Below are 18,780 nucleotides of genomic sequence, written 5' to 3' on the forward strand. Positions count from 1 at the left end.
TTGCGTCAAGCTACACGAGGAAAATCTGCGCTAGTCGTCCCTAATTTATGAATGTAAGGCTACAAAGAAGACAGCTTGTGATTACCCCTCATGAACAACTTATGGGCTACTCTTTTACCAACGAATAGTGAGATTCATCGTTACATTATAACGCCCCACAGATGAAAGAACGAGCATGTTTGGTGTGACGGGGATTCGAACTCGCGACCCTCAGATTACGAGTCGAACACACTAACCTCTTATATCTATGAATGATTTTACCTGTAATTACAAGGTATTCTATGGCTATTGTACTGTCTTACGTGAGTTGTGTTGTATTCTTACAAGCGTGAGTAAAGCCGTGAAATTCTAGTAATTTTCTAAATTTAAGATTTTAAAAAAGTGTTTTCTATCTGTTTATAAACGCTTTTCTTTTTACTCAATGTAAATAACATGTTTAATAAATTATGTTTTGTTTCCATATAATAATAAAATAAAGAAACATTCCTGTAGGTCCAGGTTAAACAGTTTTAAGTTATCTAGTAATGGTGATTACGATACTGAAACTGAAAGAAAACATTAAATAACATATTGAAAGAACTGATGAAAAAGATGTAATTATTTTATTGTTAATTATAGGTAATTAAAATAAGGTCTCTATGACAACTAAAGTATTATGTCTTTAACTAATTAAACGGCCCGGCATGGCGAAGTGGTAAGACATTCGACTCGTAAATTGAAGGTCGCGGGTTCGAATCCCCGTCACACCAAACATGCTCGATCTTTCAGCAGTGGGGGGTTATACTGTGGCGGTCAATCTCACTATTCGTTGGAAAAATATTAGCCCAAGAGTTGGCGGTTAGTGGTGATGACAAGCTGCCTTCCCTCTTACACTGCAAAATTAGGGACGGCTAGCGCAGATAGTCCGCGTGTAGGTTTGCGAAGAATTCAAAAACCAATTAACCGATACATTCTAAATTTTCTGAAAGACGACATTTATTCACATTGACTATCAGATTTAGGTTTAGGTGATTAACTTGTGAATCCGTTGTTTCATTTAAACCTATTTAAACCTAGATGTTAAACCTAGTTTATAACAGAATATATTTCAACAGCAGAAAGTGATAGATCAGTTATCATCGGCCGACAATGTAAAGTCTGACAGACATATCTAAACAAACAAAAGTTCCCAAGTCTTTCTAGGATCTTAGAGAAAATAATAAAATTGACTTTTTTCCGTATTAAAATGGTTATAAAAAAGTTCTACAGGATAACGTTTCACAAACAACATGGAACCGAGTTTTAATATAACTGTCGAATTTCACCACGAGAAAGCTTAAATATATACGTACAGTCTACATAAATAAAAATGCTTCTAAGAATATTACATTTTAATTTGGAGAAATAGGAAATTACTTAAATATAAATAATAAAACTATTTGAAACAAATTAGTTATTTGAAAAACACAGAAAATAGAATAACCTATAGCACTGATTTTATTTGCATGTAAGTGATATGATTTTATTGTAGAGTTTCTGAGAAAAAATAACACTATGTTTGTAGGTAAGTATTTTTATTTATTACAAATGTTTAATATCTACGGAATACACTTTGGGTTTTATTGTAAATATATGTTAATTAAAGCATCTGTCTTGTTAGATAATTAATACTTTACTGTTGTTAGTAAATTCTGGTTATACACAGAGGTAATGAAATATATACTTCAGTTCATTATAGATGATCCAATCATTCTATTGTAACTTACTGGATATAACGTTCACGAATGTTCCACAATATGAAACCAGATTCGCTTCTTTTTGTTTTGGGTTTGGTTATTTCCTCGGCTCCATTTTCTTCTCTGTACCCGAGACACAGAAGAATCATTGCTTCGTTCCCTCAGTCGTCGGAGTCTTCTTCGAACCACAGAGACCTGCCCAGTTGACTCAGGGCAGAATCCATGAAGGTCAACATACCTTCAGATAAAGAAAAAAGACACAGTTGAAAACTGTAGGTTTCTTCTCCAACTCGCCTATACATAAGTAAAATGGCCAATTTGATACAGTGAAACTGTTGAGATTTACCTTCTAACCTGTGTGTCTCTGATTTCAGGAAATATTTCTGAAACCTGCTGATTCGGTCACTTTTCGGAATTTTCCTTAGAATCGAAATTAGAGGTTGCGTGAGGGACGATGGGTGGTATTGCTGGTCGATCATCATGTGTCCACCCTGTATTTGTCACTCCACACATCTTTGGAGGCTCTAGCTATGTGTGTTTCTTCGTATTGTAACATCAGCATTTGTTTTATCCAATTGTCTCCCAGAGAGACCTATGATCAATCAGATCTTGCTGTTCTCCTATTGTAATCCTAGGGTACCTTAATGAACATAATCTCCTTAGGGAAGGTACTGATATTGAATGGAGGTGTCGATCCCTGAGTGTACGTTTTGGAACACATCCCTTCTCTCTTCAACACTGGTTATTATTCTTTATTTAATACATCTAATCATAACTACTATTCATCTCCCGGTCTGCTCCACTTCACTGTTCTCCCACTTTATATGGATGGTTGACGGTAGCCCACGAAGCAGTAATAATTTCCGTATTTTCTTGAGAGAGAATGGTGGTGAATGCCACCTGACCCGTGCGACCCGGTGGAAGCTGGACCAAGCCAACTGGCCCTCTTTCACTGCTCTCACGGAACTTGTTTGTAAGTCTTTGATCAACCACTATGTGGCAGCAGTGTCTTACTTTATTATCCAGGCAGCTGCTCATTGTATTACTGAAACCTCAATAGGTTTTACAAGTTAGCCTCTTTCGTGGTGGAATCAGCACATGGCACGGAAACCTCAAAAACGAATCTGACAAACACTTTGTAGCTATCGCACACTTTCGAAACGCATCGCTTTTCAGCAGGCCAGTTCACATGCGCGGGAGGTAAGACATCAAATTCAGAAGGAATCTGGGATTAAATTCACAACCAGTTTGTCTTCTACGACCATTTCCAAGTCGTGCGGTACAAGGTTCGAAGTCCAGTGGACAGTGTAATTTGTTTCCCCTTTCCATTTTGCTCACCTAAGTGCAGGAAGTTCCTGGTGCCCGGAAAATCACCGATACTCTCGGTGAAAACTTTACCTGATATCTAGCTCTTCTGCTTCATCCTCCATCTTCTTAGCCATCAAGACTCCGGAGAACGATCACCTCTTCTCTTTCCAGCTGATCGTCTCTATGACTAAACTCGCTCTTTTACACTGGTGGAGTTGAAGCTGGTTCTTTTACGTTGTTCAGATCTGATGATTTACACTACGAGATGCTGTATCATCTATTGCTTGCCTGTCCTCCTATTCTTTCGGTTGTTTTTAACTGGATCTGGCAGGAGAATGTTGGATTGCGTGGCAATTTATCTATTTTTATTAAAATTGTTTTTATGGGAAGGCGATTTCAACTTCCTGTGGGTTCGACAATTTCCTGTTCTTTTCTAAAGTAACTTGGAGTCCCTCAAAGCTGTGTCTTGAGTGTCATACTTTTCAGTATAAAGATAAATGCCATAACTGAACAACTCTCTCTAACAGTTGGAAACGGGCTCTGTGTCGACGACTTTCACATTTCGTGTAAGTTGTTGAACGTGAGATACGTTTTAAAATATTGTTTACTGTTGAGAAGAAACTACAAACTCGAGAGATGTCAGTAAAATACTAGTGTATAAGTATTGTATGTGTAGTTCAATACGTAACTGTATTTAAAGATTAGAATATTAACAAGCTTACAGTGATATAATATTAATAACAAAAGGACAAACATGTTTGTTTGTCTGTTTCATTGTTTGAAGACATTAATATGAAGAACAATCTGTGTTAATTATTACTGTTAGATCTACATATAGAACGTTTATTACACAATCTATCATGTGTTACTTTAAAAACAAGTACACTTTATCAATATGCTTCGATCATTAATCACTTATTTTTATAAGGTTTGTCCTTACTGAAATTGGGTTAATTATTTACTATAAACCAGACGGTTAATTCAATATTATAAACCAATTTATTCGCAGTCGCTACAGGATATGTAAAATAAAAATTTAATCCGAATGTTGTTATTTCTGTAAACACTTCTCACATTTTCTCTACCATATTACTGAGCGTCAGTTATAGAAAATACATTGACAGTGATTAAATTATTACGTTCTGCTGTAAACACTTTTTATCTTGGAGTTTACATAGGTATTGTGTACAACACTGAGGAGTTTCAGAAGTTTGTGGAAACGTTTCTACAGTCCAAATATTCTGTAGAAAGACTTCAGTGAATAATCTTAAAAACTTAGTAAATATACACCTTGTAGAATAGTCAGAACTTTATGTAAACACACCTTGAAGAATAGTCAGAACTTAAAAGATACACACCTTGTAGTGTAGTCAAAGCGTTATGTAAACACACCTTTTATATTGTCAGAAATTAATTGATATATATCTTGTAGTACAGTCAGAACTTCATGTAAACACACCTTTAATATTGTCAGAAACTAATGGATATATATCTTGTAGTACAGTGAGAACTTTATGTAAACACACCTTGAAGAATAGTCAGAACTTAAAAGATACACACCTTGTAGTGTATTCAAAGCGTTATGTAAACACACCTTTTATATTGTCAGAAATTAATTGATATATGTCTTGTAGTACAGTCAGAACTTCATGTAAACACACCTTTAATATTGTCAGAAATTAATTGATATATATCTTGTAGTACAGTGAGAACTTCATGTAAACACACCTTTAATATTGTCAGAAATTAATTGATATATATCTTGTAGTACAGTGAGAACTTCATGTAAACACACCTTTAATATTGTCAGAAATTAACTGATATATATCTTGTAGTACAGTCAGACTTCATGTAAACACACCTTTAATAATGTCAGAAATTAATGGATATATATCTTGTAGTACAGTGAGAACTTCATGTAAACACACCTTTAATATTGTCAGAAATTAATTGATATATGTCTTGTAGTACAGTCAGAACTTCATGTAAACACACCTTTAAGTATTGTCAGAAATTAATGGATGTAAATTTTATAGAATAATAATATTTGAGCTAACGTATCTCAGTCACTCTTAGAAGCGATGAAAACTTTTAATCACTGCTTTTATGTGTTCGAACTTGGAATTATTCCGACTTCTGATATTTTCTTACGAAATATTACTGTAATGTGTATCACTGGATAACAACTGTTCGGTACGTGTGACAAACACCATGTTTTGTACAGTTGATAAACAGTTGTTTGACAGGTTTTTTTCCATTTCCCGAACTGTATTGTTCAGATAATTTGTTCTTGAAAGACCATGAAGTTTTTCTTGCTCAAAAATATTTACCTTCTTCTTTTCCTAGTGGAAATAAAAGTTGTTGTTTTAAATATATTTTATACTTTTAATAATTGTAACGCTGGACAAGTGAACTGCACGAAATTTGACAATACTACATGTTGGATATTTCAGTTCTGCAGGTAGCAGCACTGCAGCAGAAACCCAGAGCTAACACAACTTTTGTAACAACATCACTGGGGTATAAAGGTGTGGTCTCAAGATGACTCATATCGGTATGGAAACTTTAATTAAAGAAAACAAATAGTGTTTGAATACCCATTCCAGTCGTCTTGAAAATACATTTTTACTTCAACTTAACAAAGGAATATTCTTTGTATTTATATCTAATGAGCTCTAAAACAATGTGTATAACCTGTATGTTATTGTATAGCGATATATAACCTGTAGTTTGATGGATAACGATACATAACTCTTAGATTATAACATAATGTTATATAATCTGTTGTTCATTGAATAACAATATGTAACTTGTAGATTATTGTATAATAATATGTAGCCTGTAGTTAGTAAATATAACCCGTAGTTTATTAAATAACTATATATAACCCGTAGTTTATTAGATAACGATATATAACCTGTAAGTTATTAAACAACGATACATAACCCGTAAGTTATTAGAAAACGATAATAACCCGTAACTTATTACACAACGATACATAACATGTAAGTTATTAGACAATGATATATAACCCGTAGTTTATTAGACAACGATATATATAACCTATAAGTTATTAGACAACGATATATAACCCGTAGTTTATTAGACAACGATATATAACCTCCAAGTTATTAGACAACGATATATAACACGTAGTTTATTAGATAAGGATATATAACCTGTAAGTTATCAGACAACGATATATATAATCTGTAAGTTATTAGACAACGATATATCACCTGTAAGTTATTAGACAACGATATATAACCTGTAAGTTATTAAACAACGATACATAACCCGTAACTTATTACACAACCATATATAACCTGTAAGTTTTAGACAACGATATATAATCAGTAAGTTATTAGACAACGATATATAACCCGTAAGTTATTAGACAACGATATATAACCTGTAAGTTATTAGACAACAATATATAACCTGTAAAATATTAGACAACGATATATAACCTGTAAGTTATGAGACAACGATATATAACCTGTAAGTTATTAGACAACGATATGTAACCCGTAAGTTATTAGAGAACGATATATAACCTGTAAGTTATTAGACAACGATATATAACCTGTAAAATATTAGACAACGATATATAACCTGTAAGTTATCAGACAACGATATATAACCTGTAAGTTATTAGACAACGATATATAACCTGTAAGTTATTAGACAATGATATATATTACCACTGAAAATAGAAGCTTGTTATTTTGTTTGTTTTTGAATTTCGCACAAAGCTTTTCGAGGGAAATCTGTGCTAGCCGTCCTTGATTTAGCAGTTTAAGACTAGAGGGAAGGCAACTAGTCATCACCACCCATCATTAACTGTTATATTCACGTTCAATATACTACAGTAGATGTTCCTAGAAGAGCAAAATGTTTCTACAGAACACAACAAAGGAAACATTGTTTGCAAATGTGAAACAAGGAGCCATGAACCCTGCTTTTGTTTCTTATCGATTTCCATTCCCACCACGACCCCTATTAATGAAACTCGTATCCTGCGGCTATTTCTAGCCTAGTCCTCCATAAGAAGCATATGGTTCGGGTGTTGATTTGCAGGAATTTCCTGTGAAAATATGAAGCAGTCACTAACAGTTGATAAGTGAAATAAACCTTAGAGACCCCTACAATTGTAATGAAAGTTTCTGCATATCTTGTAGTTATAGCTGAAAATTATAAACCTATCATTAGCTAATGCTTACACTGAGAATACAACAGTGGTTTATCAGAGTAATTCTGATATGAAAAATATACAGTTTAGATATGTTCACATCAACACTCGAAACATTCACGCAGAAACTCAGCAAATAATCTTCAAACATGTATCGTAACGTAACGGACAATTGACTATTTAATATTCACCGAAATCAACACCCACAAAAAAACTAAAACACACCAATCACATCTGTGGATATTGAGAAGATACAAAGTGACGTCACAACATCATCTTTCTTGTTCATTACGTCAGAAACTGACTAGAAACAGCACGTCGTAAAAAACCGTGGGCACGTGTGTATAAAACGCTTCAGGAAGTGACATTAATTAGTGATCCAATCTTCCCCTGATTTGTATTTGTTGATAGGTGATCTTCAAGTTCACAACGACGACGTATATTTTGCGCTAACCCTCCCTAATTTAGCAATGTTAGACTAGACCAGGCTGGCGTTACTATAAATCCAGCTGACCGTCGCTGGGCCGAGTAGCGGCAGGTAGCGGTGCCATACTGACCATCCACTAGTTTTCTGCTTCAGTAAAATATAACATAAATAACACAGCTAGTAGAAAACGGTACACTTGAAAATATATTATATTAACAACTCACAATTTCGTAACTTCGGGAAAACTAGTACCTGAGTCTTTAAAAATCATGTATAGAACCGGTTTTATTTTAGTGATAAAAACACAAAAACGTATTAATAAATTAACGGAAAAAAATAAAATAACCTGACTCACAACATGTGATTTTCTCATGTTCCATACAGGCAACCGTCAACGAACACGTAACAAAAATGCCACCATACTTGTGATTACAGAAAAGTGACGTCACTATGAAAACAACCAATATTTTTTATTTATAAATCTCTCTCGTTCGTTAGTCAAAAATCTAAGTTTATATCGTGAGTCTAAAACCATAATTAGTTCTCATTTCGTTCAAAAGACGGAGCTATGAAAAAAAATGTCTTTAATTCATAAGCTTACACTTCAAATTCTCAGAGCCAATCTATGAACCGTCATGTCGAGGTTGAACTTTGTGTTTTGAACTACTGGACGTTAACTTAGATTCTAGGTTAGAGAAAATTTTGTTTACCATTGCGTTATTGACACCGTAAAGATTAAAATGTTATAACATTTGTTTATTTTTATAAGTTTTACATTCTCTACAAAGAAACACTTTAATGAGATATAATTTAAACTGTTTTGTCAAAATGTACTTTCAGGTTTTTCGTTAACACTAATTTATTTATTTTATTTAATTAGAAAATTCAGGTAAAACCGGTTTCGTAAAACATTGTAAAAGTAACTTTCTTCTGTAGTTAGTTAAGTATGTTAAGTCAGGTGAACGTTTGTTTTATTGGGAGAATGAATGAACGTCCAATGAACAGCTGGTATTTGATTTTCCTTTACTTATAAATTTCACGTAAGTTGTATATTGAGGCCTGAGAATTAACTTTATTAACAACTGTAGCTCTGTAACGTAAGTTTATTTCACTTTATTAATAACTTCAGTTGAACTATACTTACATGTAAATTATGTTAAGGAACTACAATTCTTTTTTAAATTCAAATCAAACCAGTTCAGTCCATCATCATATAAATGAAAGTTCTAGATTTTTAGAGGTCACTGAAGGCTGGAATGTCACATGAAGGTTGAATGACTGGACAATGTCACTTGTAGAGAAGTTTAATATACATGTTCCCGTAGTAACTTGATACATATTTTGTCTCCGTCAGTTCTAGAGTAACGGACGATAAAGATATATCAAAAATGTTGTTCTGTTATAATGTTATAATTTTTATATAAATCCATTGACGAAGTTTTCTATAGAGTTTTCGAGTCTTTATATCAAGATATTTGAGGTGGAAATGATTCATATCACAAAACTCCCAAGGCAAATAACATCTTTAGAATACCCTAACTATAGATATTAACTAAATGTGAGCTTTAACTTTTAAACTATAAATAAGAAAAATGGAAAAATATGTCGGGTTTTATGTGTGGACTGGATTATTTGCTGTAAGTGTCTGTGACTTGTTGGCGATAAATTTCAACCATAAATAATCAGCATACACTCCACTTTTTGTAAAATATATTATTAAAACGTGTCAAACATATATATATATGTTCGTTGCACTGTTGGTAATCACGGTTGAATCCAGATATTTAAATAATTATATGAAAAGTATATCAAATTTGCTTTATTGTTTCAAAGATTGTTTGTTTTTTAATTTCGCGCGAAAGTACTCGAGGACTATCTTCGCTAGCCGTCCGTTAATTTAGCAGCATGACATTGGAGGGAAGGCAATTTGTCATCACTACCCAGCGCAAATTCTTTAGGTGTTCTTTAAACAACGAATAGTGGGATTGGGCGTAACATTATAATGCTCCTATGGCTGAAAGAGCGAGTATATTTGATGCGACAGGTATTCGAACTCGCGAACCTCAGATTACGAGTCGAAAGTCTAAACCACCTGGCCGTGCAGAGTCTGTTCCAAAGAATTCGGCACTATGTTCATAAAATGTACGTCTTATTAAAGAGAAATGGTTCTATTTCAATAAAACAATGTGAACCACATTTTTCGGTTCAACACAAGGAACAAACATTTTTGAAAAACTTAAAATATAAAAAACATACTTATACAAAAAGAAACAAGTTTGGCTGAAGACAAAAACAAATGACGATATTTTTCATATAAAGAAAACTTACAACAATGTAAAAACTTCTTGAATATTTATTTTAAAAAATGTATAAAGTTTTGTGGTCGATTTTATTTCATTACCTCATTCAAGTCTTATAGAAAAAATTTTTTACAAAGTATGTTTCTTATGGTTTATTAAAGTAATGCCACATTTTAACAACAAATTACCTGCCGTAATAAGTTGATGGAGATGACTAGCTGCCTTCCCTCTAGTATTTCACTGTTAAATTTGGGACGACTAGTGCAGATAGCCCTTGTGTAGCTTTGCGTGAAATTAAAAAAAAAACAACCAAACAAACCTCAAGAGGGAATGATCACTTTATACTTTCACAGGTCTGGATAAAGACTGCCAGTCTCCATCTGTTACAGAACCTTGTAAAGCTATTATACCAAGATATTACTACGATCCCGAAAGCCACCAGTGTAAGAACTTTAATTTCGGTGGTTGTGGCGGGAACGGAAACCGATATAAAACAATAGCAGACTGTTTGTCTTCTTGTTCAGGTTTGTTAATAATGTTTAATGTCTTATTGTTGTTCATTAAACTTTGATTTAACTGGAATACAGTAAAGATGTAAGCTATACTTACGGCTGGAATAACTTTATATTAACTGGTGGTAAACCTAATATCATCATATCAACTAGTTGTAAACCTAACATTATTATTATATCAACTGGTGGTAAACCTAACATTATTATTATATCAACTGGTGGTAAACCTAATATCATCATATCAACTAGTTGTAAACCTAACATTATTATTATATCAACTGGTGGTAAACCTAATATCATCATATCAACTAGTTGTAAACCTAACATTATTATTATATCAACTGGTGGTAAACCTAACATTATTATTATATCAACTGGAGGTAAACCTAACATTATTATAAAATCATGTAGTTTAAACCTAACGTTATTATTATATCAACTGGTGGTAAACCTAACATTATTATTATATCAACTGGTGGTAAACCTAACATTATTATTATATCAACTAGTGGTAAACCTAACATTATTATTATATCAACTAGTGGTAAACCAAACATTATTATTATATCAACTGGTGGTAAACCTAACATTATTATTATATCAACTAGTGGTAAACCTAACATTATTATTATATCAACTAGTTGTAAACCTAACACTATTATTATATCAACTGCTGGTAAACCTAACATTATTATTATATGAACTAGTGGTAAACCTAACATTATTATTATATCAACTAGTTGTAAACCTAACATTATTATTATATCAACTAGTGGTAAACCTAACATTATTATTATATCAACTGGTGGTAAACCTAACATTATTATTATATCAACTAGTGGTAAACCTAACATTATTATTATATCAACTTGTGGTAAACCTAACATTATTATTATATCAACTAGTGGTAAACCTAACATTATTATTATATCAACTAGTTGTAAACCTAACATTATTATTATATCAACTAGTGGTAAACCTTACATTATTCTATATAAACACTTCCTATAATAAACTTTTCTATTTATTTACTATTCCTGTTGTTTCAATTATTTATACAATTAAATCTGGTTTATTTATTAAACTGTTGATAAAAGTTCTTGCTGCTCTACAATTGTAAATATCTAATATTACATTTCATTCAAACCTTTATTTTGTTTTAGGTAGTTTTTCAAGTAGCTAATATAGCCCGACATGACCAGGTGGGTTAAAACGTTCGACTCGTAATCTTAAGGTCACGGTTTGAAATGCCCATCGCACTAAACATGCTAGCCGTTTCAGCCGTGGGGGCGTTCGACTTTGACGGTCAATCCCACTATTCGTTGGTAAAAGAGTAGCCCAAGAGTTGGCAGTGGGCGGTGATCACTAGCTGCCTTTCCTCTAGTCTTACCCTATTAAATTATGAATAGTTAGCGCACATTGTCCTTGAGTTGCTTTGCACAAAATTCGGAAACAAATAGTAAGTTGGTAATTTAAATTTTTGGTTCATAAAACTCAGTCACTATTTCTGTGTATCTTACTTCATTAAACGTTTCCGATTCATTGTTATTTCTTTGTTTCGTATCAGTAATTGTTGTAGTATATTGATATATTGTTTAACTTTTTCACTGAGTATGTATTTATAATTAAATACTTCAGCTTAGTTATGAAACTTGTTTTTAAATAAACGGTAAATATTAAAGATTGCACAACACCAGACATTATTGAAAATAATTTACCCTCTAAGTGTTGAATTAAACTGTTAATTTAATAAATAAAACACCTTGGGTGTGAAAAGAGAATGGATTAATTATGAGACTTAAAGAAATAAACTCAATATTAGCTACAAATATGGTAGCTACACTTAGTTGGTAAGACGTTTATAGCAAATATTTATTCATTAGTTTGCTAGGCTGCGGTTTTTACTGAATTAATGGCATGATAGTGGGTAAACAAAATATCAATCAATATACTAAACAACCTCAATAAGAAAGTTACACTCGACAATTATTAACATTAGCCAAGAGATCGCAACTCTATTATACGGAATAGATTTTTATCATTAACCAATCCTGGTTCTTTAAACTATATGGTGGCAGTTTTTAATCTCTAAAACGCCTATTATAACTTCATTTGTAGTAACGTCAAGGAATTTAGATACACAGTTTTTTGTCATTTCCCGTATGCAAGAGGGACGGACGTTACAAACATTATTATTTACACTAATCACTGAAGTAAATAGCACGTAACGTTAAATGCTATTAATAATCATGAGAATTGTTTAAAAAATTTAACTAATTTGAGCTTAAAGGTGGGAAATGAACAATACTTTTCCACATGTATGATTCTTTTTGAAAAGTCATCTCGAAACTGCTAATCTAAGTTGCTTGGTTGTAAACGGTTGTAAATATTTCAGACTGATAGATCACGTGAGTTTTAGCGTGGGGATGCGCAGAAATGATTGTTCAAAAACAAGCTGTTTTTGTTCAATAACTTTTCACGTGTAACTTAAGCCACACTTATTGCCCAATTTCAAGCTGTAAGGATGCATCAGTGAACCTAATCTAAATAAAATCCTTTAAATCATGTTCCTCCGTAATTTTAATGCTAATAAAAAACTGTATATTATATATCTGTTCTATTCATTAATGAATTGCATTCAAAATTTGTTTGTAGTTAAAGTGCAGCAAAACAAAATCACTGAAAATATATGATAGTTTCAGTTAACACAGTTAGAGAATGTGAAAATTGTTAAATCATCTATGTGAAACATATAGGTGAGGTTAATAAGTACAGTTTTGAGAGAACTTAAAACTGTACGACCTTGGATGTAGGTGAAGATGTCTTACAGTCTGTCAGTCATAAAGATGGAGAAGACTAGTAAAAAAAATGTTCTCTAATGGATTATAAGATGTCAAAGATTTAAACTCAGTGAATAAAAGTCTTGTTTTTCATGATTGTATAACTGAAACGAAAAATTGTTTTGATTTGTTTTGTTTGTTTGTTTGTTTTGGAATTTCGCACATAGCTACTCGAGGGCTATCTGTGCTAGCCGTCCCTAATTTAGCAGTGTATGACTAGAGGGAAGGCAGCTAGTCATCACCACCCACCGCCAACTCTTGGGCTACTCTTTTACCAACGAAAAGTGGGATTGACCGTCACATTATAACGCCCCCACGGCTGGAAGGGCGAGCATGTTTGGTGCGACATGGATTCGAACCCGCGACCTTCGGATTACGAGTCGAACTCCTAAATACACTTGGCTCCTGAAACTAAAGATAAAATCGTTTGCTCGTTTCTGAAAAGGAGAAACACGAAACATAAATTTATACCACACTTGTTATTTACCACATTACTCATTACCACACTTGTTATTTACCACATTACTCATTACCGCACTTGTTATTTAACATATTACTCATTACCACACTTGTTATTTAACACATTACTCATTACCACACTTGTTATTTAACACATTACTCATTACCACACTTGTTATTTACCACATTACTCATTACCACAATTGTTATTTAACACATTACTCATTACCACACTTGTTATTTACCACATTACTCATTACCACATTGTTATTTAACACATTACTCTTTACCACACTTGTTATTTAACACATTACTCATTACCGCACTTGTTATTTAACACATTACTCATTACCACACTTGTTATTTACCACATTACTCATTACCACACTTGTTATTTAACACATTACTCATTACCACACTTGTTATTTAACACATTACTCATTACCACACTTGTTATTTACCACATTACTCATTACCACACTTGTTATTTAACACATTACTCATTACCACACTTGTTATTTACCACATTACTCATTACCACACTTGTTATTTACCACATTACTCATTACCACATTGTTATTTAACACATTACTCTTTACCACACTTGTTATTTAACACATTACTCATTACCACACTTGTTATTTAACACATTATTATTACCACACTTTTATTTATTTACCACATTATTATTACCACACTTGTTATTTAACACATTACTCATTACCACACTTGTTATTTAACACATTACTCATTACCACACTTGTTATTTAACACATTACTCTTTACCACACTTGTTATTTAACACATTACTCATTACCACACTTGTTATTTACCACATTACTCATTACAACACTTGTTATTTAACACATTACTCTTTACCACACTTGTTATTTAACACATTACTCATTACCACACTTGTTATTTACCAAATTACTCATTACCACACTTGTTATTTACCACATTACTCATTACCACACTTGTTATTTACCACATTACTCATTACCACACTTGTTATTTACATTACTCATTACCACACTTGTTATTTACATTACTCATTACAACACTTGTTATTTACATTACTTATTACCACACTTGTTATTTACCATATTACTCATTACCACACTTGTTATTTACCACATTACTCTTTATTTTTCGATTGACATCAGAAACGTTTGTAATTAGTTCAAATTTTTCGTAGAAGTTGATGGATCCAAGAATGGTTAACATAGAAGATGAACAAATATGGATATGGTGTGTGTGTTTTCTTATAGCAAAGTCACATCGAGCTATCTTTTGAGTACACTGATGGGAATCGAACCCCTTATTTTAGTGTTTTAAATTCCAAGACTTAGTTCTGCATCAGCGGGTGACGTTATAAATGGGTAACTTATTTATGTTTTAACTTCTCTCCAGATTAAGACCTTAATATTTTTTACTTTATAACCTAAAAGTGATATTGAAATAAACTGGAGTTGTGTAAGAGTTGTTAAAAGCAGTGTTTAGAATGGATCATGTATCACATCTATCATCAACTACATACAATGTAGTTTGACACATTGTTCATTAATTTGAAGATAATGAAAATAAACAAAAAGAAAAACCAGATGTTTATTATTTTTTGATACATTAACAACGTGGGTTAATAATAATAATTAATCATTTTGAAGACTGTAGTATTTTGTTTAAATTTGGAAAAATATTTTAAACATTACTTGGAATTATTAACAACTGATGTAGATAATACTAATACAGAAACTTTATGACGTATGACAAGTACAGAAAATTATATCAAATAATAGCTTAGCTTTTTAAATCACGTTTTCTATAATAATGTTTAATTTGAATATTAAATTATCCTGCCAACTAGGATAATGTTCAGCGAAGCTCTACAGGGTCTTTATTTGTAATTAAAGAGAAACGTAATAGTGAATGTTTGTTCATGATGAAACGTTCAAAACTCTGAGAATTATTTAATTATTGAGTTATTTATTTTCACATGATAATCTATATAAGGAATCATGTTGGTTCTATACGTTCACCTAAAAATAATTTTGAATTAACGGGTTATAGATGTTATGGTACTGGTGACACTTCGTCAAAAATGTCAAATACACAAGGGATAACAGTGAGTTTATTTTATCGCTAACACTTGGTAAAATGAAATCGATATTGAATTACAGAATTTCTTAAAAGAAACGAAAATTGCTTATGTTCTATACGATTGTTATTAATTAATAATAGTTATAATGCTGTAATTAGAAGTGTTAGAAATGTAACGAAACAATAAGAAGGTTTTGATGCAGCCAACAAATGTATGCAAAGGAAAATGTTGAGAAAACATTGGAAGAATGTAATAAAACATTAAAAATGTATATTGTAGTGTGAATATTTTAATACACTTCAGTGTAATAGTGTGTGTGTAAAATATAATATTTGAAAACTAATTTATAAAAAGAAAACAATGCAACATTTAGAGAGCTATGTCTCAATACACTTGGGACATTCTTTTACCAACGAATACTGAGATTCGCCGTTATGTTATAACGCTTCCATGGAAGAAAGGGTTAAGCATTATTCGTACAACAGGAATTCGAACCCGCGAACCTCGGATTACCAATCCAACGCCTTAACCCACTTAACCATGCCAGGCCTCCAATCTTAGAAGCTGATGCAATCAATATGAACTATATAGTAGCAATAGTAGAAATATATAAGTATTGTCCGTATCTGAGATTTAGATAAAACTTTAAACAGTTTTAAAGTCACCTATAAATGGTGATAATAATACAAACAATACTAACAATGAAAAACGGAATAAATAAAAAATATTATATTACAGCAATGGATAACATATTGCTACTGAATCCACTACATATATCTGATCTAACACATAACATGAACATATTGATATAAAAATAAATACATCTTTGTGGAGATCGGGTTACAACATCCTTATTTTGATAATAATAGTGTTAAAAATACAAATTGTTGAGAATATTATTATATTAAACTAACAACAGACTTGCATGTAATTAAATATGAATGTTCGTTATTAATTAGGACAATGATTTCCCTGTCGTCCATGTAGATAAACACTGTCCTTAATAATATTGTTTGTATTTGTTAAAACATTTAATCTAAATACTTATAAGTGAACTCAGGTGTTGAGATGTGTTATACAGTCGTACAGAACTGTCCGTGTTTCTCAGTAAACACGTTTTGATAAAATGTAGAACTTATTAATTGAAGAAACATAATTAGTGTTTTAGTTGTCATGGAGACATTATTGTGTCGTATTATATCGGCACATAGTTTATAGTAATCACATGAATGTTTGTTTGTGTTTCGTATTCTGTTGATGTTTATTTCAAGAAATGTTAGAAACGTCTCTTGCGTTTCGTGTTTTACAACTTTTCTCATAAATTACGCCCTCCAGTGTCTCAGCGGTATGTCTGGAGACTTACAACGCTAAAATCCGAGTTTCGATACTCGTGGTGGGGGAAAGCACATATAGCTTATTGTGTATCTTTGTGCTTAATTCAAAACAACAACAACTTCTCATAACTTACTTGTTAAGTTTCAACTCACAATTTTAGGATCTTCATGTCGAGGTATATGGCACAGAAATATTTCATATCTTAGAATTGCCTTGAAAGACAACTGTTTTATAATACTTTTACTACAAGCATAATATGTTGATAGGTTTATAATTTTCAAATATAACTACAGTGTATGAAAGAGTTCGCTTTAACTATTACACTTAACATAAATTTACGACTGACAGTGATTTTGTCATACCTCCACAGGCCGAGCTAAAGACTGCAAGTCGCCACCTGTTTCAGGACCTTGTACAGCTAATATTCCCAGTTATTATTACGACCCAGACAGCCACAAGTGTAAGAAATTTATTTTTGGAGGCTGTGACGGGAATGAAAACCGATATAGAAGTGAAGCTGACTGTTTGGCTGCTTGTTTAGGTAGTGTGAAGATATGTATTAAATTTACAAACAGTACTTACAAGAAATATCAAAATGTATCTACTTTAATAACGTTAAATATACACCGCACGTATTATTTATATATCTATAATAGTTACTCGAAAACCAAACTTTAGAAATGTTTTTAATAAAGTAGGTATCTGTTATACATATGTGTTTGTTTTTTTTCAGAAACGTGAACTACTTGAATATTTTGGGAAAAGCTAACGTTCGTTGACGAGATGGATTTGATTTTTATTACATTTCATTCTCAGATACAATTAAACATGTTTGGCTTCAACAGATTAATATTAATAACAGAACATGATGTCTTATGCGTTATTTTTAATTGTTATTGTAATACATGAAAATAAAATAATTATTTGTATAGTAGAATGGAACCTTATCAATTTATCTTTTTTATTATAATCTCAACAAGAAAGGTGCATTTGAAAAATCTTCCTAACACAGCATCACTATCCAATAACCAAAGGTTACTGACAACACTTCAGAATTCTTTAGTTATGACAACACCATCAATTCTCCCATTAAATTAACACCAATCTAAGTATAAAATTAAATAAATGTAGTTGACTAATTAGTAATAACTCAGATAAATTTTACAATAGCTGTAGACCTACTAGATGTCTAATAATAAACCAAGGCATGTTTGTATAACATTCTCACAGACCTACAGAAGATAATTCCTCTTCTACGTGTGTACCGTACTGAAGCTAAATAATCTTCAGTAGTTATCGGAAAAGCCACTAGAGGGCAATAAATGTACTATTTGATTTTTTGGTGTGTTTTGAATTTCGCGTAAAGCTATACGACGGTTATCTGCGCTAGACGTTCCTAATTTAGCAGTGTAGTACCAGAGGGAAGGAAGCTAGTAAAAAAAAAACATTCAAGGAGAAAAACAAAACTTAGTGTCACTATCACCTTCTAATAGCACGTGGTCATCCTCAAAAATACTAACTGAACCCGACACTGGTTAGCTTGGAGGGTGAGAAAAGAGGCAGTTTTTTATTATTATATTTTTTATATTAG

At 32.1% G+C, this 18,780-nt stretch overlaps 1 protein-coding gene across 3 annotated transcripts in view; it reads left to right on the plus strand.

The window, feature by feature from the left end:
- LOC143226646 (actinia tenebrosa protease inhibitors-like) overlaps positions 1-18,780 on the plus strand; it is a 128,158-nt gene that overhangs the window by 55,262 nt on the left and 54,116 nt on the right. For all 3 annotated transcript variants that reach the window (XM_076457876.1, XM_076457875.1, XM_076457874.1), the window contains exons 3-4: positions 5,477-5,577; positions 10,296-10,466. In XM_076457876.1, the coding sequence (XP_076313991.1) occupies positions 5,565-5,577; positions 10,296-10,466 (184 nt within the window). In that variant the 5' untranslated portion in view covers positions 5,477-5,564. The remainder of the gene's footprint in view (positions 1-5,476; positions 5,578-10,295; positions 10,467-18,780) is intronic.

Source organism: Tachypleus tridentatus, chromosome 9, assembly GCF_004210375.1.
Source record: "Tachypleus tridentatus isolate NWPU-2018 chromosome 9, ASM421037v1, whole genome shotgun sequence".
Classification (NCBI taxonomy): Eukaryota; Metazoa; Arthropoda; class Merostomata; order Xiphosura; family Limulidae; genus Tachypleus; species Tachypleus tridentatus.